General features: G+C 40.3%; 1 protein-coding gene across 1 annotated transcript in view; it reads left to right on the top strand.

Moving 5' to 3' along the window:
• COL6A5 (collagen, type VI, alpha 5) overlaps window positions 1–25940 on the top strand; it is a 138550-nt gene that overhangs the window by 20453 nt on the left and 92157 nt on the right. Inside the window, exons 2-4 of the mRNA XM_012663259.1 lie at window positions 15459–15549; window positions 17546–18145; window positions 22765–23397. Coding sequence (XP_012518713.1) covers window positions 15483–15549; window positions 17546–18145; window positions 22765–23397 — 1300 coding nt within the window. The 5' untranslated portion in view covers window positions 15459–15482. The remainder of the gene's footprint in view (window positions 1–15458; window positions 15550–17545; window positions 18146–22764; window positions 23398–25940) is intronic.

The following is a 25940-nucleotide window of genomic DNA, read 5'->3' on the forward strand; positions in this document are numbered from 1 at the left end:
ATTTGTTCAGCACGTAGACATTATCTTCAAGCTCTGAGATTCTTTCCCTTGCATGATCCATTCTGTTCTTGAGGCTTTCCATTGTGTTTTGAAGTTCCCTGAATTCCTCCTTCATTGACAAAATTTCTGTTTGGTTTTTCCTTAGTATTTCAATTTCTTTGGAAAATTTTTCATTCATTTCCTGCATCGTTCTTGTGGTTTCTTTATGTTGGGATTCTATTTTCTCTTCTATTCCGTTCAGTTTCCTTACAATCCATAATCAGAATTCTTCCTCTGTCAGTTTAATCGTATCATGTACATTGGTATCTGTTGATGGAGATCGAATATTTTCTTTTGGAGGTGACTTTTCTCTTTGATCTTTCATGTTTCTTGTGTTCTTTCTCTGATTCTTTCTCATCAGGCTACTTTGTCAAGGACTGGATGTGCTGTGACTGGTTTATGAACTTAATTTTGGAGCTCCAAAGGGATGTTCCTTGGCAGAGCTGAAGAGATGTGCCCTGGTCTTGTGCTGTCTTGGTGGGGTTTTGGCCTGTTGGGTTATCTCTGGCCTGTTGTCTGCTCCTTCTGCTTACAGAGATTAGTGAGCTTCTTTTCCTTGCTTAGCTTTCCAGGAGTTGGGTCACTTTTCTGTGTGTGAGTCCGCTATCAACTACTTGGTTGAGGTGGAAGGCGCTGGGTTTAGTTATGAGGTTGCTCTCTCTTTTGTTGCTTGAATTTTGCGTGGCAAAATTCAGTTGTCAAGGTATTCCCAAACCTTTGAATTGAGCTCTAAAATCCCAAATGGGACATACAAAGGCCTGAGTCTTTGGGAAATATTTTGCCACTCCCAAGTGCTACTTGAGCCTTGTTACCACTTAAGATGTGGTGAGAAGAGCAGCAGGAATCAGCGTGCCTGAGGCAGTATACTTCAGAAATTGCTTGATCTGTAGCTAGGAGAGAGCTGCTAATATATCATTCAGGGCTCAGTAGGCACTCTTGTGGAGGAATTCCTAATGGGTGTGTCAATTGGTGCAATTGCTAAGGACTCTGGTTGAGATTTTCCTTCCCAGACCACTAGCCTCTAAGATGACAACAGCCTTGACACCAGGTGCAAGCTTTTGTGTTATGTTCTTGTCAGGTGTTCAAAACCGATCAGCTGTATCACGTCAACAAACTGTCCCATTTTGCTTAGATCCAAGGTCATACAGATTCAGGCTAGTCCTATGGGGAAAGTATTTTTTCTCCTTTCTCCCTACCTTCAGGGGCAGGCTCTGTCCTGGAGGGCTGTGGGAGGGGCGTTGGCTGAGACTGTCACAAGGCCCGGCCTGAAAAACGTCTTCTCTCATTTCTTTCCTCCTCCGAGGGCGGGTTTTCACCTGCCAGAGGGGGAGATAACCCAGCAGACTGGGGGAAGGGCACTTCGTGGGGCTACCTGGCGTCTCAGCTCAGGAAGTGGCGACCCTTATTATTCCACCCCTTCAAGGGCAGGGTTGTCTAGCTGGTAAGAAGTACACACTTCAAGGCTGCTAGAGAAGCCCTGCCTAATGCCCCTCAGGGACCCAGACCAGAAAGCAGCCTGTCCTGCTATTCCACCCCAGCGGATGTGGAGTCAGTCCCTTTGGTACGCCATATCAGTGGTCAGATCTTAGTCAAGGATCATCCACCACCCCTACAGGGTCACAGTCCAGAGAACAACTTCCCTTGTTCCTCCGCACTACCAGGGGTGGGGAACTAATTCTTTGGGAGGAGGAGCTGATTACCAAGTCACAGCAAAAATGAGGCTACAGGACCCTGCTGGGAAAACAGCCTCTTTCATTCTCTACTCGGCCCTTCCCATAGTGGAGTCTGTCCGTTTGGCCGGCTGCTCCAACTACCAAGTCGCAGTAGAGAGGTGACCACATGTCTCAGCTTGAAGAGCGGCCTCCTTGGTCATTAGACACTCTTAGGGGTGTGTGCTGTCTCTTTGGTGCAAAATAGCCCCACTGTGGAGATTCAACAATTGGGCTCCTGTGGTTGTGGGTTTCAGATATACACCCACACACACACACACACTCACAGAAAGAGAGTAAAAAGGAAGAAGAAAGGAAAGAGAAGGAAAGAAGAAAAATGTATATATATACAAAAAAAAGTAAGAATTAAGAGAAATATGTGTATAGAAAAAGAAGAAATAGAAAAAAAAAGAAATAGAAAAAAAAAAGCGACCCCTTTACTCTGCCTAGTGGCGGAGGCAGGCCCTTCAGCGCGGTGTGTGAGCGGGCGTGGGGGTCGAGTCGCCTGGTAGAGGGGATGGTTATGTGTCCCGGATCACAGTTCTACAAGCGGTCTCCCTCAGTTCATCTTCAGTTCCCCGTCACCTTTGCGGATAGTGCCAGCGACTGAATGGAACAGGGCTGCCGGAGACCGCCTGGAAACTCAGCAGAAATATCGATCTTTATCCCTTTTCCACCCTTTCAGAGGCAGGGCTTGAGTCTGTGGCTGGGACAGACTGTCCGCAGATTCGGGAGAAAAAGTGGCTGCACGCGCTACTCTCCTCCTCTCTCCTCCTTGTAGGGTGCTACCAGCTCTGCCGCAGAGGCATCGGCTATGACTCAGGCGGTTGCCCAGGCGACAAGTCCCGGAGGTTGCAGGCTCTGGGCTCCCCGAATGGCAACTGCCCACCCACAGCTAGTCAGCGCTGGAGCCCACTGCACCAGGAGGGCATCCAGAGCTGGGGTCTGCCGTTGCCGACTCCCGGAGCTGCCTCCCAGAGCCGCCCACTGAGCCCGCCACCCACCCTACACACGGCGACTCTGGACGGATCCACAGGAGGACTCTGTGCTGTGTCCCTCCCAGCGCCCTCCGAACTTTCAGTGATTTCCACGTGTAGAGCCTCTTTTATGGAGTTCCCCTCCCCCGATCTAGTCCTGGCGGTCTCCTGTGGCAAGAAGCTGCCTCCAAACTCTCCCCTGTGGGCTTAGACAGCATCCGATCCGGCAAGCACCCGCTTGGGTCAGTCCCTTCCCTCTGATGCTGACCCAGCGCCGTGTGCCTGCGAATTCAAAATGGACCCTGCTCCTGTCTCGGCTCCCCACCGCTTGTCAGTCTGTGCTACCACTTCACACTGACTTCTGGCTCTTCCCTGCCTGCATGGGAGTGGGGTTTGGTAGAGGAAGAGTCGCCTTCCTGTGAGTCAGATCTCACTGCCTGGGCCAGCCTGCTGCTGGGCGTGGCCGTCCTGCGCTGCTCTCCCCGCTGTTTGACCCGCACTCTCCAGTATTTGCAGGCACTTCTCCAGTTCACCTTATTTTTTCCGCAGCACTGCTTGTCCCTCACTGCTTCTCTATAGATTCACGAAGCTGATCCTGTGGGAGAGCACCTCACTCGCGTGTGGGTGTCCGTGTTCTTCACCTCCCACTCTGGGAGCAGAGAGCCAGGAGGTCACCCCTAATCCGCCATTTTCCTCCCTCCTATTCTACTCTTATTTTAGACAAAGTCTAGGTTTCCCTCCTCATTTCTCCATGTTGTCTGCTCTGAGCTTTATGTGTGATGGTTGTTGAGTAACTGTCTCTGACATTGGACTGAAGCTATTTCTAGCGAGATCAGAACTCCACATCCTCACTTCTCACATTCTTCACCCAGCCTGTATTAAAGGACATACTGGTCCTAGTACTGCTGCTAAACCCCTTTCCCCCCATCTATTTCATCCTGGGCTGACCCTGGGGGATTTGGAGGGCCTCTGGTTTTGCAAAGGTAGAACTAGGACTGTATACACAGCCTCCTCTTCTAGAGCAGGTTCCCCAGGACTTGCCGAGAATCATCCAATATGGTGGTATAGCTTTGCCACATAGTTGCTCAAATTGATGGCGCTTGCTTCCCATGCATAGAGCATTACTTTATCAATCTCGGGATACTCCAAACATGGTCTTTTTTTTTCCTGGAAATATCTGGTATTGCTGCTATAGGAAGTTGAGTGGCTATGGCTGGATCAATGAGTCTTTTTGTCACCTCCTAAGTAATTAACTTGGTTCAACAAATTTTTCTTAAGAACCTGCTCTAGAATAGGCACTGACATAGGCAATCAGGCATTCAGTAGAAAGGGATGAAGGGTCCACTCCTGCCTTCAAGAAGCTTATAGGTGTTTGTGTGCGGGGGGTGTGTGTGTGTTAGGTACTGGGTAAGGAGGAAAAGTGGGGGATTAAGAAAAGTCTTTCAGTAAACACAGAACAAGGCAAAACGTGGTAAGTGCCAAAGAAGAGGATGGACATGGCAGTCCAGGCAGCTAGAGTGGGTGTCTGCGTGTGTGGATAGATTTGGGGGTGTGAAGGAGGTAGCAAATTGTCTCTGAGGAGTGGCGCCATGGAAGAACAAGAGAATCATGAAAGCCAAAGAAAGCAGAGCCATGTGGCCATCAGAGAATGGACCACAGAGCTGGAAAATAAAACTAGGCAATTATCTGGCCTCGCTGTCCCTACTGACAGGAAAACCCAATGTGTCTTCCAGCTGCTTCAGAAATGGGCCAAAGCACCAGGGAAGTTGAGGCTTAGGGTTTAAACCTTAGCTCAGCCTTGGGCTGGTTCTGTGACATTGGGCATGCCACTCAACCTCAGAGGACCTCAGATCCTCAGCAGGGAATGAGCAGGTGGTGCACATGCAGTCTAAGGCCTTGACCAGCTGGAGGTTGCAGTCTCTAAGGTTGTATCCTTCTCCCTCTGCTGGAGTGCCATATTCTGGCCAGATCCCCATCTTGGCCTGTTTGTGGCACATATATCCTGCATGCGGGATGATTAACCAGGGAAAGTGGAGGGTAGACATTGGGGAGAAAGGAAACAGGGTGAAGGACAGAAGGAGAGACTACCTGGCCTTTATTTCTTACCACCTTTCACGACCTCTTTCTCTTTTGGCTGCAAAAGGAGAGTGACATGTTTTATTTAGGATTTAGCAGTATAAACCTCCAATAAAATGTTTACATGCTTATTTCCAATCCAGGGCTCAAGAGTTACACCAGTGCCTTTGCTGTGTTATTATAGTTACTAAATAATCTCTTTTTTCCTTTAGTGTCTGAACCTGCCAAAAGGTTGCAAGCTTTACCATGTGGCTTTGTATTTTGCTAAATTAAGCTTTTCTTTTTCCCACTTCATCAAGTCACTTTAAGACCTCGTGCCATGTGTTATAAAACAGACTATTCAGTAGAAAGTACTGTTTATTATTCAGAATGAGTGAAATTTATCTTCTCAGACATTTGTGACCAAAAGAATGTAATCAAAAGAAGGGATGTCATTAATCATTAAGCCATTATTGCCCTTCTATTTAGTTTTCCGGAAATGGCTGGGAGTTTCATCCTCCATCTCTATGGGGATGATCTGTTAATATATGTGCTAAACATTCACACAGAAGATTGCAAGGCCAGCTGGTTGCTGCCCAGCATTCGGTGTATGGAGCCTGCTCTCCAGATGTGCAGTTTGGCTGTTGATTCCTGAAGCCTGGGGAACCTTTCCTCAAAGCTAACACTAATTTTGAATTCCCAATCAGCCTTGAGAGTTTGATCATTTGACAGTATGAGAATGGGTGAGTTGGTTCACTAGGCAACTATTCAAACTTGGACCCCAGGTCTGTTTTGAGGTATATCTCCTTCAAAATGGCCAACTAACTTCCTCAAAATATCACTTGTTTAGACCACTCTCTGTCTCAAGTCCTTTCTTCAGAGCATCATGGGATCAGAGACTTTTAGAGCTGGGAGCCTTAGAGACATGATCCAATTCTCTCCTAAGAATTGGTATTCAAACTCTAATATCTTAGTACCTCTATATTCTAAATTTTTTTTCACTTTTCCATTGATACAGGAAATTTTGAGTTTTGGAAACATTGGAAATTTAGGGCTGGCTTCCTGCACCAAATTCAAACTTCAAGATGTAACTGGAGAGACAGGGAGGTTGAGGCATAAAAGAGCTGAGATTCATAAATAATTAACGATTAATAAAGAGTGGCTTTCCCAGAATAACTAAAGGGTTAGAAGGGGAGATTCGGAGCAGTAAATCCTATATTACAGCACTGGAAGTTCTCTTTTCTGAGAAGGTGTCCTATCTCCATCTTATCTGGAGGAACACAAACTTTTACCCTGTCCCCAGGTGTACACTACTAGCCAAGGGAATGAAAAATAAGCTTACACACACACACACACACACACAAATAGAGTCATCTCAGGAGCACAAGCCATATGAAAGATAGAAAAATGAGAAAATATATATATATCTGTGTGTGTGTATATGTATATATATATATATAAAGTAGAAGTAATGGAAATGACAAATAAGAGTGTGAAGTGAAAACAGTGGACCATGCTGTATTGGGGCAGGTGTAGGAATATTACTTGGTACCCAAAGGATGGCAATTTGCCAATTTTCATAAAAACTTAAAGTAAATATACCTTTGACCCAGAAATTCCACCTCTACAAAATTAAGCTATTGCCACCATTTCAGAGCCAAGACATGCAGAGTGGGAATCTGAGCTGAAGAAAGAACTAAAGCAGAGCCAAGCCAAGGGATGTGGGCATAGATGGCCACGCAGGATGTGTCCTCTGGGTTCTAGTGTCCATATGCAGAGAGAGCAACTGAGTCAAGCCTGGGTTGAGACCAGCCCAATCTTACTCTCCAAGCCTACACCCACCCTAAAGAAATGTATACACAGCTCTGAACGTTTATTGACTCCTGAATCAGCATGGCTGTTCAAAGAGGCCTCTTCTTTATCCCTGAGTTCTTATAATCTCTTGTTCTTAAAGAACATCAGTGAAAATATGGAACAAGGAGATTTAAAAATTCTCTCCTTCATAGAAATCTCATATGAATGGATTGGAAGACTTAAGATGGCAATACTCCACAAATTTATCTACATGTTCAGTGCAATCTCTATCAAAATTCCAGCTGCTTTTTTTTTTTTTTTGCATAAATTGATAAAGTGATCCTAAAAGTCATATAGAAATGCATGGGGCCCAGAATAGTCAAAACAACCTTGAAGAAGAACTAAGTTGCAGGACTCATGCTTCCCAACCTTAAAACTTTCTAAAAAAAGTAGAACAATCAAGGCTGTGTGGTACTGACACAAGAACAGATACATAGATAAATAGAATAGAATTGAGAGTCTAAAATTAAACTCCTACACTTATGGTAACTTTGTTTTTGATAAGGGTTCCAAGACAATTTAATGGTGAAAGAAAAATCTTTTCAACAAATGGTGCAGGACAACTGAATATCCATATATGGAAGAGTGAAATTGTGTCCTTACCTTACACCACATACAAAAAATATCTTAAAATGGATCAAAGAACTAAATGTAAAGGATAAACTATAAAACTCTTAGAAGAACACATAGGAGTAAATCTTCAGGACTACTGAGTAGATATTTTAGATAAGACAGTAAAGCACTAACAACAAAACAAAAATACAAGTAAATTGGACTTCATCAAATTTAAAATCACTTGTGCCTCAAGTGATTTTCTTAAGGTCACCATTAAGAAAGTAAAAATACAACTTACAGAATGGTAGGAGTATGTTTGCAAATCATATATCTGATAAGCATCTATTATTTTCAGAATATATAAAAAACTTACAGCAAAACAACAAAAGATAAATAACCCAGTTAAAAATGGGCAAAGTATTTGAATAGATGTTTATCCAAAGAAGATACACAAATTGCCATTAAGGACATGAAAAGATACCATCATTAATCTTTAGGGTAACGAAAAGCAAAACCACAAGATATCATTTATATCCACTAGAATGCCTATAATAAAAAGAAGACAATAGTAAATGTTGGTGAAAATGTGGAGATATTAGAAACTTTATACATCGCTAGTGGGAATGTAAAATGGTGTGCACTTTGGAAAACAATTTGGTGCTTTCTCAAAATGTTAAACGTAGAGTTATGATAAGTCCAAAAATTCTCCCAGATATCTGCTCCAGAGAAATGAAAACATATATCCACAAAACATGTACATGAATGTTCATTCATAAGCCTTATTCATAAGCATTATTCATAATAGCCAAAAAGTAGAAACAACCCAAATGTTTGTCAACTGATAGAAAAATTTTAAAATGTAACTTATCCATACAATAGAATATTAGCCATAAAAAATTAAGTACTGATACATACCACAACATGGATAAACCTTGAAAACATACTTCATGAAGAAGCCAAACATAAAAGGCCACATATTATTCCATTTCGTGGTGACCACGATCTGTGGGAAGGAGGAATGGGGAGTGATTGCTGTGGGTTTGGGATTTCTTTTCCGGGTCACGAAAATGTTCACTTTTCTCTTTGGTAAAATAGGGGCTTAATCTAAATGATTTATAGACTGTTTTCCAAATCCAGCTTCCAATTATTTTATTAATATCAATCTTCCTGTATGCTCAGCAATTTCAAAAGAATTGCTGGAAAAATCAACTCTAGAATAAAAATCAGCCTTTGTGCCTTTGGTATCTCATTTAGGGCAGATCTATTTTTGAGTATTGGGAATTTTTTTTTTTTTTTTTGAGACAGAGTCTCACTGTGTTGCCCAAGCTAGAGTGCCGTGGCGTCATCCTAGCTCACAGCAACCTCAAACTCCTGGGCTCAAGCGATCCTCCTGCCTCAGCCTCCTGAGTAGCTGGGACTACAGGCATGTGCCACCATGCCCGGCTAATTTTTTTCTATATATTTTTAGTTGTCCAATTAATTTCTTTCTATTGCTCTTGCTCAGGCTGGTTTCGAACTCCTGAGCTCAAACAATCCGCCCGCCTCGGCCTCCCAGAGATCTAGGATTACAGGCGTGAGCCACCGCGCCCAGCCAAGGGAATTTTTTTTTTTAACTACACAAATTTTTTTATTTTCTGAATTTCTTCTCTAAAGTTGTAATTTATTTATTTATTCAGGATATTATGGGGGTACAAATATTTTGGTTACACGAAATGCATTTGCCTCGCTCAAGCCAGGGCCACAAGCGTGTCCTTTCCCCATACAGTGCACCCTGTCTCCATTAGCTGTGGGTTTACTCACCCCACCTGCTCTACCCCCCACACCTCCACGCACCTTACTTGACCAGCACCCGGTGAGTATGACCACGCACCCTACCTGACCGGCTACCATGTGAGCACCTTAGTGTTGATCAATTAGTACCAGTTTGATGGCGAGTACACGTGGTGCATGTTTTTCCATCCTTGTGATACCTCACTTCGAAGGATGTGCTTAGTCTCTATCCAGGATAATATAAGAGGTGCTAGAGCACCATTGTTTTTGTAGTTGAGTAGTATTCCATAGTATATATATATATATACCACATTCTGTTAATCCACTCATGTATTGATGGGCATTTGGGTTGTTTCCACATCTTTGCAATTGTGAACTGTGCTGCTATAAACATTCGATTGCAGATATCTTTGTTATAGAATGTCTTTTTTTCCTTTGGATAGATGCCTAGTAGTGGGATTGCTGTATCAAATGGTATTTCTATTTTTAGCTCTTTAAGATATCTCCAAATTACTTTCCACAGGGGTTGTACTAATTTGCTGTCCCACCAGCAGTGTGAAAGTGTTTCAATATCTTCACATCCACACCAGCATTTATTATTTTAGGACTTTTCGATAGAGGCCATTCTCACTGGAGTTAGGTGATACCTCATTGTAGTTTTGATTTGCATTTCCCTAATGATTAGAGATGTTGAGCACTTTTTTATATGTTTGCTGGCCATTAGTCTATCTTCTTTTGAAAAGTTTCTGTTTATGTCCTTTGCCCATTTATTCATGGGGTTGTTTGATTTTTTCTTGGCAGAGGTAACCAAACTTGCCAAAATACCTCTAAGGCAATAAATACAAGGCTTGGAGTATTGGGAATTTTGGTCTGTTTCTCTTTTCATAAGGAATAACCCTGATTTGTTGGAATTTCTATGAGACTTTAATTTACCATGAAGATTTCTGATTGACTGTGAACTCTGTGAAGAGATACGTCAAACTTAAAGTAGTTTGTAACTACTTATAACTGTGAGACAGCAATTTTCATAAGGGCTCAATGAAGAGACATGGGTAGCTTTTGGCTTTTTAAAAATACATAATATTTGTATATCTTTATAGGGTACATGTGATGTTTTCATATAGGCATACAATGTGAATTAATCAAATCAGGGTAACTGGGGTATCCATCACCTCAGGCATTTAATATTTTTTTGTGTTAGGAACATTCCAGTTCCACCCTTTTAGTTATTTCAAATTATACCCTAACTTATTGTTGATTATAGTCACTTTGTTGTGCTATCAAATATTGTTTATTCTATCTAACTATATTTTTGCACCCATTAACCATCCCCACTTTATCCACTCCCTCCCCACTATCCTTCCCAGCCCCTGGTAAGAACCATTATTCTACTCTCTGTCTCCATGAGCTCAATTGTTTTAATGTTTAGCTCCCACATATGAATGAGAGCATGTGAGATTTGTCTTTATGTGCTTGGCTTATTTCACTTAATATAATGTTCTCCAGTTCCATCCACATTGTTTCAAATGGCAGCTTTCATTCCTTTTTGTGGCTGTATAATATTCCATTATATATATGTACCAAAATTTCTTTATCCATTCACCCATTGATGGACACTTAGGTTAACTCCATATCTTGGCTATTGTTACTAGTAATGCAATAAACATGGGAGTGCAGATATTCGATATACTGAATTCCCATCTTTTGGATATATACTCAGCAATGGGATTGCTGGGTCATATGGTAGCTCTGTTTTCAGTTTTCTGAGGAACCTTCTTACTGTTCTCCATACTGGTTATACTAATTTATATTCCCAGCAACAGTGTACAAGGATTCCCCTTTCTCCACATTCTCACCAGCATTTGTTATTGCCTTTTTGGTAAAAGCCATTTTAAATGGGATGAGATGATATTTCATTGTAGTTTTGATTTTCATTTCTCTAATGACTAGTGATGTTAAGCATTTTTTCATGACCTGTTGGCCATTAGTATGTTTTGGAGAAATGTCTATTCAGATCCTTTACCCATATTTAAATTGGATTATTTGATTTTTTCCTTTTGAGTTGTTAGAGTTCCTTATATATTTAAGTTATTAATCCCTTGTTGGATGGGTAGTTTGCAGATATTTTCTCTTATTCTGTGGGTTGTCTCTTCCCTTTGTTGGTTGTTTGCTGTGCAGAAACTTCTTAGGTTGAGGTGATCCCATTTATCCAATTATGTTTTGGTTGCCTGTGCTTTGGAGGTATTACTCAAGAAGTCCTTGTCCAGACCAAACTCCTGAAGCATTTCCCCATTGTTTTCTTTTATTAGTTTCATAGTTTCAGGTGTTAGATTTAAGTTTTTGATCCATTTTTTATTTGATTTCCGCATATGGCAAGAAATAAAGATCTAGTAATTTCATTCTCCTGCATATGAATGTCCAGTTTTCCCAGCACCATTTATTGGAGAGACTGTCCTTTTCCCACTGTATGTTATTGATAACTTTGTCAAAGATAAATTCACTATAGATGTTTGGATTTATTTCTGGATTCTCTGTTCCATTGGTCTCTGTATTTGTTTTTATGCCAGTACCATGCTGTTTTGGTTACTATAGCTCTGTAGTATAATCTGAAGTCAGGTCATGTGATTCCTCTAGTATTGTCCTTTTTGCTCAGTATAGCTTTGGGTATTCTGGATCTTTTCTGGTTCCATATAAATTTTAGCATTATTTTTTCTATTTCTATGAAGAATGTCATTGGTATTTTGATGGGGATTGCATTAAATCTGTAGATTGCTTTGGGTAGTATGGACATTTTAACAATATGGATTCTTCCCTAGGATGAATCACACTTGATCATGATGAATACTTTTTTTAATATGTTGTTGAATTTAGTTTGCTAGTATTTTGTTGAGGATTTTTGCATCTGTGTTCATCAGTGATATTGGCTTATAGTTTTATTTTTTCTTTTTGTTTGTGTCTTTGTCTGGTTTTTATATCAGAGTGATACAAGCCTCATATAATGAATTTGGGAGTATCCCTTCTTTCTTGATTTTTTGGAATAGTTTAAGTAGGATTGATATTAGTTCTTTGACTGTTTGGTAGAATTCATCAGTGAAGCCATCAGGTCCTAGGCTTTTCGTTGATGAGAGATTTTTTAAATTGCTGTTTCTATCTCATTACTTTTTATTGCTTTATTCAAGTTTTGGATTTCTCGCTAGTTGAATCTTGGTAGGTTGTATGTGTCTAGGAATTTATCTGTGTGTTATAGGTTTTCCAATTTACTGGTATATAGTCACTCATAGTAGCCTGTAATGATCCTTTGGATTTCATCAGTGTCAGTTACAATGTTTCCTTTTTCATCTCTGATTTTATTTATTTGGGTCATTCTTCTTTGTTTCTTACTCAGTCTTACTAAAGTCTGACTATTTTGTTTATCTTTTCAAAAAACCGACTTTTTGTTTTATTGATTCTTTTTGCTCTTTTGATTTCAATTTCATCTATTTCTTCTCTGATCTTTATTGTTTCTTTTCTTCTCCTAATTTTGCATTTGTTTGGTCTTGTTTTTCTAGTTCTTTGAGATGCATCACTAGGCTGTTTACGTGAAGCTTTTCTACTTTTTTGATGTAGGCACTTACTACTATAAAGTTGCCTCTTATTACTGCTTTTGCTTTATCCAATAGGTTTTGATATGTTGTGTTTTCATTTCCATTTGTTTTGAGAAAATTTTTAATATCCTTCTTAATCTCTTCATTGACTCACTGGTCATTCAGGAGCATATTGTTTAATTTCAATGTATTTGTATATTTTCCAATGTATCTCTTGTTATTGATTTCTAATTTTATTCCATTGTGGTCAGAAAAGATTGATTTCAATTTTTTTGAATTTTTTGAGACTTGTTTTGTGGCCTAACATATGGTCTGTTTTTGAGAATGATCCATGAGCTGAGGAGAAGAATATGAATTCTGCAGCTATTGGACGAAACATTCTATAAATATCTTTTAGGTCCATTTGGTCTATAGTAGTAGCTTAAGTCCAATGTTTCTTTGTTGACATTCTGTCTAGATGATCTGTCCAATACTGGAAGTGGAGTGTTGGGGTCTTGAGTGATTTTTGTATTGGGATGTATCTCTCTTCATAATGCCGATGCTATTTGCTATATATATCTGTGTGCTCCAGTGATGGGTACCTATATATTTAAAATTGTTACATATTCTTGCTGTATTGACCCCTTTGTCATTATATGATGACTTTCTTTGTCTCCTATTACAGTTTTTGTCTTGAAATCTATTTTATCTAATGTAAGTGTAGCTACTCCTGCTCTTTTTTGGTTTCCATTTGCATGGAATATCTTTTTCCATCCTTATATTTTCAGTATATGTGTGTCTTTATAGGTGAAGTGTATTTCTTGCAGACAGCATTAGTTGGCTCTTGTGTTTTTTAATCCATTCAGCCACTCTATATCTTTTGAATGGAGAATTTAATCCATTCACTTTCAATGTTGTTATGGATAGGTAAGGACTTACTACTATCATATTGTTATTTGATTTCTGGTTGTTTTGTCCTCCTCTTTTTCTTTCTTTCTTCCTTCCTTTCTTCCATTGTTAAAAGTGATTTTTTTGGTAGTATGTTTTAATTTCTTGCTTTTTCTTTTTTATGTATCTGTTATAAGTTTTTTGATTTGAGCTTATCATGAGACTTGCAAAAAACATTTTATAACCAATTATTTTAAACATATGACAACTCAGCTTACAAATAAATAAGCCAAGAAAAATCTAATAGAAATTCTACCCTTTACCTCCAGCTCCTCGCTTTTTAACCTTTTGTTCTTTCCACCCATATCTTTTTATACTATCTCTCAAAAAGTTGTTGCTATTTTTGATAGCTTTATGTTTTAGTCTTCCTATTCAAGATATAAGTGATTTATATACCACAATGGAGTATTCCGTATTTGTGTACTAGTTGTTACCAGTGAGTTGTATACCTTCAGAAGATTTCCTATTGTTCAGTAATGTCCTCTTTTTTTAGATTAAAGAACTCCTTTTAGCATTTCTTATAGGTCAGGTCTGGTGTTGATGAAATCTCTCAGCTTTTGTTTGTCTGGGAAAGTTTTTGTTTTTCCTTCATGTTTGAAGGATATTTTTTCAGTGTATAATATTCTAGGGTTAAGGTTCTTTTCTTTTGTTACTTTGAATATATAATGCCACTTTCTCCTGGCCTGTAAGGTTTCCACTGACAAGTCTGCTGCCAGATGTATTGGAGATCCTTATATGTTATTTTTTTTGTTTTTTCTTGCTTCCTTTAAAACCTTTTCCTTGTCTGTGACCTTTGGGAGCTTGATTATTAAACACCTTGAGATATCCTTGTTTGGATTAAATCTACTTGGTATCTATGACCTTCTTGTACCTGAATATTGTATCTTTCTATAGGTTTGGAAAGTTCTATTTTAGTATTTTTTTGAATAAACTTTCTACCCCCATTTCTCTCTCTACCTCATCTTTAAGACAAATAACTCTTAGATTTGCTCTTGAGGCTATTTTCTAGATTTTGTAGGTGTGTTTAATTTTTATTTATTCTTTTTTCTTTTTTATCTTCTAACTATATTTTAAAATAGCCTATCTTCAAGCTCACTAATTCTCTCTTCTGCTTGGTCAGTTCTGGTGTTGAGAGACTCTGATGCATTTTGCAGTTTGTCAACTGAATTCTTAAGCTCTAGGATTTTTGCTTGATTTTTTTTTATTTCAATCTCTTTGTTAAGTTTCTCTGATAGGCTTCTGAATTCCTTCTCTATGTGGTCTTGAAATTCATTGAGCTTCTTCAGGACAGCTATTTTGAACTCTTTGTCTGAAAAGTTACCCATCTCTATCACTCTGGGTTTGGTCGCTGGTATCTTATTTAGTTTGTTTGGTGAGGTCATGTCTTCCTGGCTGTTCTTTTTTTTTTTTTTTTTGAGACAGAGTCTCATTCTGTTGCCCGGGCTAGAGTGCTGTGGCGTTAGCCTAGTTCACAGCAACCTCAAACTCCTGGGCTCAAGCAATCCTTCTGCCTCAGCCTCCCGAGTAGCTGGGACTACAGGCATGCACCACCATGCCCAGCTAATTTTTTTCTATATATTTTTAGTTGTCTGATTAATTTCTTTCTAATTTTGGTAGAGACGGGGTCTCGCTCTTGTTCAGGCTGGTCTTGAACTACTGACCTTGAGTGATCCGCCTGCCTCGGCCTCCCAGAGTGCTAGAATTACAGGCGTGAGCCACCGCGCCCAGCCTTCCTGGCTGTTCTTGATGGTTGTGGATGTTCATCAATGTCTGGGCATTGACAAATTATGTATTTATTTTAATCTTCACAGTCTGGGCTTGGTTGAACCCATCCTTCTTGAGAGACTTTCCAGATACTCAAATGGAACACTTGGCACTGCTTGACAAAATACGTATATAGTGTATTGTGCTCTAATACAACTATCCCAATAATTACTTCCTGGTATACAATAAGACTTTTTATATTGTAAATAAATATTTTTTTGCAGATAAAAGTAAGAAATCTTCACAAAATGAAGATCCTGCTAATTATATTTGTCCTAATCCTTTGGAGTGAAACATTGGCAGATCAGAGCCCAGGTACCAGTATATTTTATCTTATTATCATGTAGGAAAATAAATGTTCTTATGTTTTAGCAAACTTTAACAAACAGAGAGAAATAAGGAATTTATTTATTTACTAAAATATCAAAGTACACAATATTTAGCAATAGTTGTAGATATGCAACATCAAACTTACACTCTCAAATATAGCACACAGTTATGGGGAAAAGTCATGAGTTATGTTATACCTGGCTAGATAAAGTTTAATTAGTCATTGATTTGCTTCAGTCTCAATGTTCCATGTCTCCATGAATAGAGTCAATCCATTTGTTTATAGGTCCATTTTAATCTTGGTTTTCATACGTAGAAGAAAAGAACCCTACACAGAAAACAAATTCTAAGTATTTTTGTGGCTTAACCATTGCCTTCCTTCTCTTTTACAGGTATATATATATCTATATATAGCTATATACATACACACACATACACACACATATGCACATATATATACACACACATTTCTTTTACATGTATGTATTTATGTAGTTAGTATATATATGTACACACACACATACACAGTCATGTGTCACTTAATGACAGGGATCTACTCTGAAATGCATTATTAGGCAATTTCATCATCATTATGTGAATATCACAGAATGTACTTACACATCATAGAGTGTACTTACACAAACCTAGATGGTATAGTCTACTACACACCTAGGCTATATAGTATAGCCTATGCACCTGGGCTACAAACCTGTACAGCATGTTATTTTACTGAATATGTAGGCAGTTATAACATAATGGTAAGTATTTGTGTATCTAAACATAATCATATCTAAACAAAGAAATGGTAATGCCACTAGGCAATAGAAATTTTTCAGCTCCATTATGATCTTATGGGACCACTGTCATATATGCAGTCTGTCATTGACCAAAACATCATTACGGGGTGCATGACTCTGTATGTGTGTGTGTGTGTGTACATGTGTGTATATGGAACATGAAAGCTAGGTTTTTCTACTCTCTTACAATTACTATTTAATAAAAATATAGTTTGAAGAAGTATTTTTAACTATGCACTGTGCTACCCTAGGATTTCCTGGAAAATTTCTGAGTTACTTTGACAAAAGAGCCAGTTGTTAGACATTTACCAGCATATCACTGATTTCACAAGTGGAGGTGGCTGGCCATGACCGCTAAAGTAGATGCTGTTGGTGCCTCCCCTTGCCATAGCTCCTTATCAGGCTGGGGCATCCCTCCCTTAGCTGCTGTGAATATTGGCTGCAACAGCTCACAAGTGTGCCTCTCTTTCTTAGGAGAATTTCTCTGGGCTTTCCAAGAGCTGTCTTACCCAAGAGATTATGTCCATAGCACTTCTGCTCCTTCCCTCCAACTCCTGGGGATGGTCTGCGTTCAATGATTTACTGATAGGGGAGCACAAAACACTGACCTTCTTACTTCAAGGAAGGACAGCTTTGCTGTAATTTATGCTCCAGAGCTTCCTGCAGAGCAGGCTAAAGCTGGACCCTACTTGATGACACACCTTTCTCTGCTCCTTCCCTTGTCCTGTCCCACTTCTCTCTTCATCAGCCCATTCACCTGAAATCCTGATCTTAGGCTCTGCTTCTAACCTCTCCAACCTAAGACAGCTGCTTCCTTTATACTACTTCCAAAAATTGATATCCATAGACCACTTTGGGACTTTCTCGGGTGCTATCATGTTATTTATCCTTTAGTACAACATCACAGTTCAGGATTCCAGGACTAAAAAATAAAAACAATGTTAGTTGCCTCTGGTATAGAGTTAAGGAAGAAAAATCTGTTGGCTAACATTAGTAAAGTCCTTTTGTTTGACATTTTAGTGAAAGCAATTACAGTTTCTTCTGTTTGACCTCCAGAAGACACTTTCCTTGGGATTCTGATATACCCTTAATACTAGAAGATAGTCTCAAATGAGTACTATGGTCTGAAATGTAAAGGTTGAGCAATAACCTTGTTTTTGTTTGTTGTCACTTTATTTTGATAGGGCCAGGCCCTGAGTATGCAGATGTAGTGTTTCTGGTGGACAGCTCTGATCACCTGGGAATTAAATCTTTCCCGTTTGTGAAAACATTCCTGAACAAAATGATCAACAGTCTCCCCATAGGGGCCGACAAATACCGCGTGGCCCTGGCCCAGTACAGCAATGATCTCCACAACGAATTCCAGCTGAGCACCTTCCAGAGCAGGAACCCCATGTTGAACCACCTCAAGAAGAACTTCGGGTTCATCGGCGGGTCCCTGAGGATAGGACGCGCTCTCCAGGAGGCTCACAGGACTTTCTTCTCTGCACCCACAAATGGGAGAGACAAGAAGCAGTTTCCCCCTATTTTGGTGGTTCTGGCTTCAGCCGAGTCTGAGGATAACGTGGAAGAGGCTTCGAAGGCCCTGCGGAAAGACGGGGTGAAAATCATCTCCGTGGGGATGCAGAAAGCGTCTGAGGAAAACCTCAAGTCCATGGCCACGTCCCAGTTTCATTTCAACCTTCGGACGGTCAGAGACCTCAGCACGTTTTCCCAAAACATGACGCAGATCATCAAGGATGTGACAAAGTTTGAGGAAGCAGTGGTCGATGCTGATGCCCAAGGTGAGGAAGCCCGTGATTGAAGAGGTGCCCGGTCTCCATGCAGATCTGCGTCTGCCCACCCTTATCTCCTGCAACTCCCATTTGGTTTTTATGAATAGCCATATTGAAGTAGTGGAAACATCTATACATCATATACTTGCTTGTTTCTGTCTTTGTGCTATTTTCTCTGATAGGAATCCTGTTGCACTCCTCTGCTTTCTTTCTTTCTTTCTTTCTTTTTTTGTTTTTGTTTTCTTTTTTTTTTATTTCAGCATATTATGGGGGTACAGATGTTTAGGTACTCCTCTGCTTTCTTATAGCTTGAATAACTCCTATCATATTTAAATCTCACCCCTACATTCTTATTCTTTTGGAATGCTTTCCTTTTAAATTTCTTTTTGGGTTTCTCAGTTCCTTGTGCACACCCTATGCCAGCAGCACTTTCCCTTAACTATCCATTTCTGTGTTTGTCCTCTTTCCCTCCCCACCAGCAAGGAACTGGTAGCACATGAGGACAGAATTGGCAACTTATATTCACCCCTGTATGCTTTGTGCCTAGCTCAGTGCCTGACAGTCAGCTGTTCTATTTCTTAATGGTTGAATCCATGAGGATCTTACAGATAAAGAAATAAGATCCTTGTCTGTCCTTGTTCTCTCATAGTCCTGGTATGGTATGGGGCACACAATAAATATTTAATAAATGCCTGTTAATTTATATGTAGCAACACTCAATAGGAATGGTAACCTTAGAATTAGACCCTATTAGCACATGTTCATACTTTGTGTTCAGCCAGGCCGAAGCGGGGATACCCTCCGTTGTATAGTAGTAGCACAATGAAGTGTACTGTGGTCTTGAGCCCTATGTGTGCTGTGTTGGCCCGTCCCCTCCTGAGCCATTATTTTCCCCGTAGAGGTAAAATCTCTCTAGTGAGTATCAGGATCTACTAAAGCCAGAAGTTTGACTCATTAGCTCTCCCACCTATGCAATCATTTTATGCTAATACTTTTCACATCTAAGACATACTTCTTCCTCCCCCACACATTTTAACATTTTTGATGTTAGGATGTGTCTTTCAGTAGTGCTTAAAAAAAGTTTCTGAAGAGCTGCCATTAAATAATAGTGTATCTTCCAGTAGAGTCGATCTTTGAATTGAAGAAGTACTGAAAATATTTCTGACAAGCTCATGGGTATGAATGAGATCAGTTAGAAGCATCTCAAATTGAACTGACTCGGTACCTTCACTTGTATAATTTAAGACCTTAGCTATCACACCTTCAGTGTAAAATTCTCCCCAAATTACTTTCTGAAAACCCCCAAGAGTGTCTCATGTGACTGCATAAACCCTTCCTCTAAGGTGCTGTCGTTCATGTTGATGTCTGTTGTGTGCAAAGCTACTCAAAAGCAGCACTTACCCAGCCATTGCAGCTGGTTTCCTTTGGGAGAATTCTGGCCAGAAAGCCATCTTCTATTATTCCTAAGCTGCCACCCAGCAGGCGCCAGAGTGGCTTTTTCTTCCATCCCTGGGAAGTCTGTGTATTTCATGAAGTAATGCAGAGGACCTTTTTCTCATCAATTTTCATTCTTGATCGCCTCGGTCAAAAGGAGGAATACCTGTGCTCCCTTAACTCACAACTTATCACTTGAAAAGTGCTTTATTTGTGTCTTTGGTGAGTTCTCCATGAAGACTCCAAAACAGAAGACTCTTGAGTACAAATAGTTTACTTGGGAAGTGTTCCCAGGAAACACCAGTAAGGAATGGGAAAATGAGGAGGCTGCACATATAGTATTGATGAACAGGCAAAACAGGCCAACACACAGCTTAAGGGAGATGGTCAATAGTGTGTCATATTGATGAGAGGATCCAGCCATTCTCTCTGAAGGAAGGTGGAGAGAATTTCCAGCATAATGGATTTTCCTGGCTGCTTCTGTGATCAGTTGGCAATAGTGGGACATTCTGGCAGGTGCTATCTAGTCATAATATCCAGGAAGCCACATGGTATGATACAAAGTGGCCTGAACCAAAGATCAAAATATGGCGCTAGTTGGCTATATGATCTTAGAGAAGTGATATCGTATCTCTGGGCCATGCATCAGCATCCTCATTTGTAAGATGTGTGAGTTGGGATGGTCTTGAAACTTCCTTCTTGCTCTACCATTTCCTCATTGCGTGGCTATAGCTGATTTTTTTTAGGACAACCAGGCTAGGCTTTAAACAAATAGACTTCCTGAATAATAAGAAGTTTATTTATCTTGTAACATTATAGGGCCAGTGCTTAGGATGTTGAGTTGTCTTTCTCAGTTTAGGTATCTAGGCTGGTGGTGGCTCTTCCATCTTCAAATATGACTTCCAAGGTGCCCTAAGAATTGGTATACAGATGATAGAAGGGTTAAAAGATGGAAGATGACTCATGGGAAGGTTTTATGAGCTGAGCCTGGAAGAGAAACTACTGCTCACATTTCACTGGTCGGATGTTAGTCGCATAGCTATACCGAACTGCAGGTGAGGCTGGGAAATCGGGTCTAGCTTTATGACCAAGAAGAGGGAATGGAGTTTGGCAAGCATCTAGAAGGCTCTGCTACAGTTAGTATTGCCCCTGAGGTACCAGGAGGTCCCTTTCTCTTCACTCTCTTCATCCCTTGCTGCTTCTCTCTTAGGGAAATACAGATGCCATAGCAAGTTCTTAGGGCATATGTGCTGCTTCTCCTGGAGAAGAAATATCCTGTGGCCCTTGACCATCAGGATCTTAGAGATCCTCCCACCCTGTAGGTGGCTGCTAGCTTGAGTTCTCTAGGACAATGGGGCTTTACCACCTCTTGGAGGGCTCTTTGTGCTGATCATGCTTGTCTCACTTTTTCTAACTTACCTTGCAGCAGTAGTACAAGGTATTGCTTGACAGGACTCTGTCCTGGACTTTTGGAAGTTAAGAGCAAGGGTTTTGACATCAGAGAGGTCTAGGTTCAAACTCTGACTTGACCACTTAGGACCTTGAGTAAGTTACTTAACCCGGAGCTTCAGTTTCCTTACCTATAAAGTGAGGATAATAGTGTTTACCTTATGTGTGAGGTGATTTATATGGCATTTGGCACATGGTTTATTATTATATTATTAATAGTAACAACCATTTCTAAATAAATACTAAGTTGAGCAGGTCACACTGGGAGTTTGTTTTAACCAACTGTGTGGGATTCAGAGTAGATTGGTAGATATATGAGAATTATATTTAATTCCACAAATAGTTCTGAGTTCCCACCAGGCACCAGGTACTGCAGGGATAGAGATAAGTAAGACATGCCTCTGCTTTCTAAGAACTCATAATCCTTAAGTGTAGTTTTCAGCAGGATTGAGCTTATCTCTTGGATATGCTTTCCACAGTTGCTATTCATCCACCTGTGCTTGGAGTAGGTATTTTATGTGAATACGGTATACTCTCCCTTAGATTCCAGATTGTATAACCAACTGCTTACCTGGTATTTTCTCTTGAAGGTCCAATAGCTTCTCAAACTTGGCATGTCTGAAATGGAACTCCTGTATCCCCCTTACAACTTGTTCTTCCCACTATCTTCCCTATCTTGGAAAAAGACAACATCACCATCTACTCAGTTGTTCAGGCCAAAAACCCAGGAGTTATCACCACTTCCTCTTTTATTCTCAATGCTTGCATCTAATTTATCAAGTTTTCGGTTCTACCACTAAATCATGTATCAAAACTACCCTGTTGCTCCATCTTAGCTCCTATAATACTTGTCCAAGACCATTGTCTCTTTCTTGGACTAGGGTAATTGTTTCTTAGTTGTTATCCCTGAATTCATTATTTCCCCTCGGCAATAAGAGTGATATTTAAGAGTTTTAATTCAGATCATGTGACTCCCAGATGACCTGGGCCCTGCTTCCTGACCACAGCCACCGTTGTTTCCCCTCATTCATGGGCTCCAACCACCCTGGGCTTCTTGCTTATTTCTACCTCTTGCTGTTCTTTCTGCCAGAATTCCTCTTTCTTTAGACCTCCACATGGCTGAATCCTTCTCTTTATTCATATCTCAGCCCAGATGTGATCTTCTCAGAGAGGCTGCCTTCTTCCTGTCTCAGGTGAGTTAGCTATCCACATATGCCCAGCATAGTCACTCAATAAAATCACCTTCTTTATTTCCTTGCTAGCACTTACTACTGTCTGAAATAGTATAGTATAAGTTATCTGCCCTCACCATAGAATGTGAGCTTCCTGAGGTCAGAGATATTTCTGCTAACTCATCCCTGCATCCCAGCACTTGAGGGGGTGGTGGTAGTGGTAAAGATGGTGCTGGTGATAGTGGTGGTGGTCATGCTGGTGGGGATGGTGGTTGTGGTTGTCATGCTGGTGGGGATGGTGGTCGTGGAGATGATGGTGGGGGTAGGATGTGGTAGGAAATTGGCAAGCATTCTTCAGATGGAGGAAACAGTATATGCAAAGCTTCCGAAGTCAATGGTCTTGTAAGTCATGTTCAGATTTTTGATCTTTTGTTCACTGAAAGAAAACAATGCTAACTACATCTGTCATGACTGCCTCTGTTTCCACTAATGCATTTTGACAATCTGTAAAGTACCTTTCTCTCCCTGGGCCAGTGATTTATACTAATCCTCATACTTTTCCTCTCTCTGTAGTTCCCTTCCCCATAACCTGTGAGAAAGATTCACTTGCTGACCTTGTGTTCCTGGTGGACGAGTCACTTGGGACCAGCCAAAACTTAAGGAACCTTCAGAGCTTCCTGGAGAACATTACCAGCTCCATGGATGTGAAGGACAACTGCGTGCGGCTTGGACTGATGAGTTACAGCGATAGCGCAGAGGCCATTTCTTTTCTGAAATTGAGCACAACCCAGTCTGAATTTCAGCAGCAAATCCAGAAGCTTTCTCTCCAGGTTGGGAAATCCAATGCTGGGGCTGCCATCGAGCAGATGAGGAGAGACAGCTTCTCTGAGTCAAGTGGCAGCAGAAGGGCACAGGGGGTGCCTCAGATCGCAGTCCTGGTCACCCACAGACCATCAGATGACAAGGTGCGTGAGGCTGCACTAGACCTTCGGCTGGAGGACACCACTGTGTTTGCCATTAGCATCCAAGGGGCTAACAACACCCAGTTAGAAGAAATAGTGTCTTACCCTCCAGGACAGACGATTTCCATGCTGGAGTCCTATGCAGACTTGGGAACTTACAGTAAAAACTTCCAGAAAAAGCTCCGAAATGAAATATGGTCCCAAATTTCTACTCATGCTGAACAAATGGAACTTGATAATACTGGTATGTTTTTAAAAAATACTTTTTTTATTGTGAAGTTACGTAAGTGGTTACTGAGGGCTGATGCAGGAGTGGGGATTGACTATAATTGGATAAAGGAATTTTTAGGAGTTGTAGGAATGTTCTAAAACTAGATTTTGGTGATGATTGTACAACTTCATAAATTTACTAAAAATCATTGAATGATACACTTACAGTGGATCAGTTTATAAGGTGTAAGTCATAGCTTGATAAAACGTAAAAAAGTAATATATGTTAATTATAACATATTGTAATAGTATGGGTGGACATACAGAAGAAAATAAAATCATCTGTAATCCTATTTTCAGATAAAACCATTCTTTAGCATTTATTTCCCTTGTCTTTTAGTGTCTCTCTCTCTCTCTCTCTCTCCCCTCAGTCCACTCATGCATACACTGACACACAGAGAGTTTTAAAAATTATATCACATTGTATATAGCAATGCTGTCCGATAGAACTTTCTGTGATGATGGAAATGTTCTCTATCTGCACTGTCCAATAGGGCAGCCATCAGCCACATGTGGCTACTGTGCACTTGAAATGTGACTAGTGTGATGGAGGAACTGAAATTTAAATGTAATATAGTTTCAATTCATTTTCATTTTAATAGCCACATGTGTCTAGTGGCTGCCATATTGGACAGTATAAGCATATACAGTTGGGTAACTTGTACCAGTTATGATTACATTTAGGTGTGACCAACAGAAAAAAAACCCAAAATAACAGTGATTGAAAGAGGGTAAAATTATTATTATTTTTGTTTGTTTCACAAATAAGCCTAGAGGTGAGCAGACTGATCTGGTGTGGTACATCACAGTGTCAGGGACTCTGTCTCTTTCTATGCTATATTTTGCTGTTTGAGGCCTTTCTTCCCAGGACCATTGTCCAAGATAACTGCGACAGGCATCACGTCGCATCCAGCAAGCAAGAAAGATGAAAGGGAAGGAAAAGGGCAGGCCTCCACCCCCTTGTCTTTAAGGATATCCCAAAAGTTACACATACCATTTCTGCTTACATCCCACTGGCCAGAACGTGGTCACATGTTGCACCTAGTTGTAAAATCGGGACCTGGGAAATATAGTCTTTATTTGGGACAGCCAGGTACCTAGGTAAAAATTGGGGATTTAATTAGCATAGAGGAAGAAGAAAATGGATATTGGGATAACCAGTATTATCTGCCTTACCCACTTTTCTATCAACCTTATATTATGAACTTTTGCCTGTTTCCTTAAGTATTCTTTTGCAACATTCTTTTCAGGTTGGAAATAATACCTATTTGTTTCCATAATTTGTTTAACATATCTTAAATTGTTGGGTATATAGGTCATTGCCAATGTTTTGCTCTTATAAAAGTCTCCCAGGGATATCCTTATACCTAAATTTTTATGCACAACCACTACTATTTTCTCACATTTTAATCTTTTCTATTACTTTTTCTTCCATCATTTTAGTGAAGGATCTCCTAGTTAAGATTCTTTGTGAGTTCTACTGTAAGAGCTGTTTTACAGAGCTCTTTTCAAAGCTACATACCAAGAGATACTTGAGGTGACTTTGAGTTTAACTGATTCTCAGATACCTGCTGTCTTCACATATTGTCTCTGCAGATAAAATGCTTCTAAGCAATTGAAAGAGGAATTTGGCAACATTCACATGGAAAGGAATTATAACCTTCCAGTGATATTAAAATCTAATTTTAACCTCAGACCAGTCATTTGAAGGCAACTTTAAGGATGTATCCTGGACCAGCCCTGGATTTTCTGGCATGTTTACGTTGCAAGGCAGCAGCAAGAAACAGGTTTCCTGTTACCTCCTAAGTGATATGTAGGGGAGTCCCTCAGAATGGCAGCCACTTTGGTATATTACCAACTATTAGGGCATAGGAGGGATGTGTGTTGTGGTCTTTCTCAGGGAGTTTGCAATGATGTGACAAAAAAACTTATTGTCATAATAGAAATTCTAAATGGGAAGATAGGGGACCAGGGTTAGGGCAAAGGCCATCCAAGTGGGACGGCTGTCTTCCTACTAGGAAGATAAGGCCTCACTAGGTGGCTTCTTATTAATTCAGTTGTTCTCAAATGTTGGTACCTGACTTAGGCTGGGTTCCTCAGAAGTGGATGCCAGACAAGGATTCACATGAAATTGATATATTAGGAAATACACCCAAGAAAAAATGAAGATTGATAGGGAAATGAGGAAGTAAAAACAGGAAGGTAAGAATTATAAGAAAAGTCCCATGGAGGGTAATGTTGGCTCAATTCCATTGTGTCATTCTAGAGACAGTGTAGAGCAAATCTTAGAATCGTCCCAGTCAGGGGACAATGTAACGAGAATTTACATTCCAGCATGTGGGTGAATGTAAATTTCTAGACACCTCAGGTTCTTTATATATAACTGCACAGTGGAGGCCTTGAGCCAAGGGACACATTCTTTGGCATTGTCCAATCAAAATTTTGTAATGAGGTTGCCCACTATCTCCACTTCTATTCAACATAGTGCTGGAAGTCCTGGCCGCAGCAATCAGGCAA

Source organism: Propithecus coquereli, unplaced genomic scaffold, assembly GCF_000956105.1.
Source record: "Propithecus coquereli isolate 6110/MARCELLA unplaced genomic scaffold, Pcoq_1.0 Scaffold12, whole genome shotgun sequence".
Classification (NCBI taxonomy): domain Eukaryota; kingdom Metazoa; phylum Chordata; class Mammalia; order Primates; family Indriidae; genus Propithecus; species Propithecus coquereli.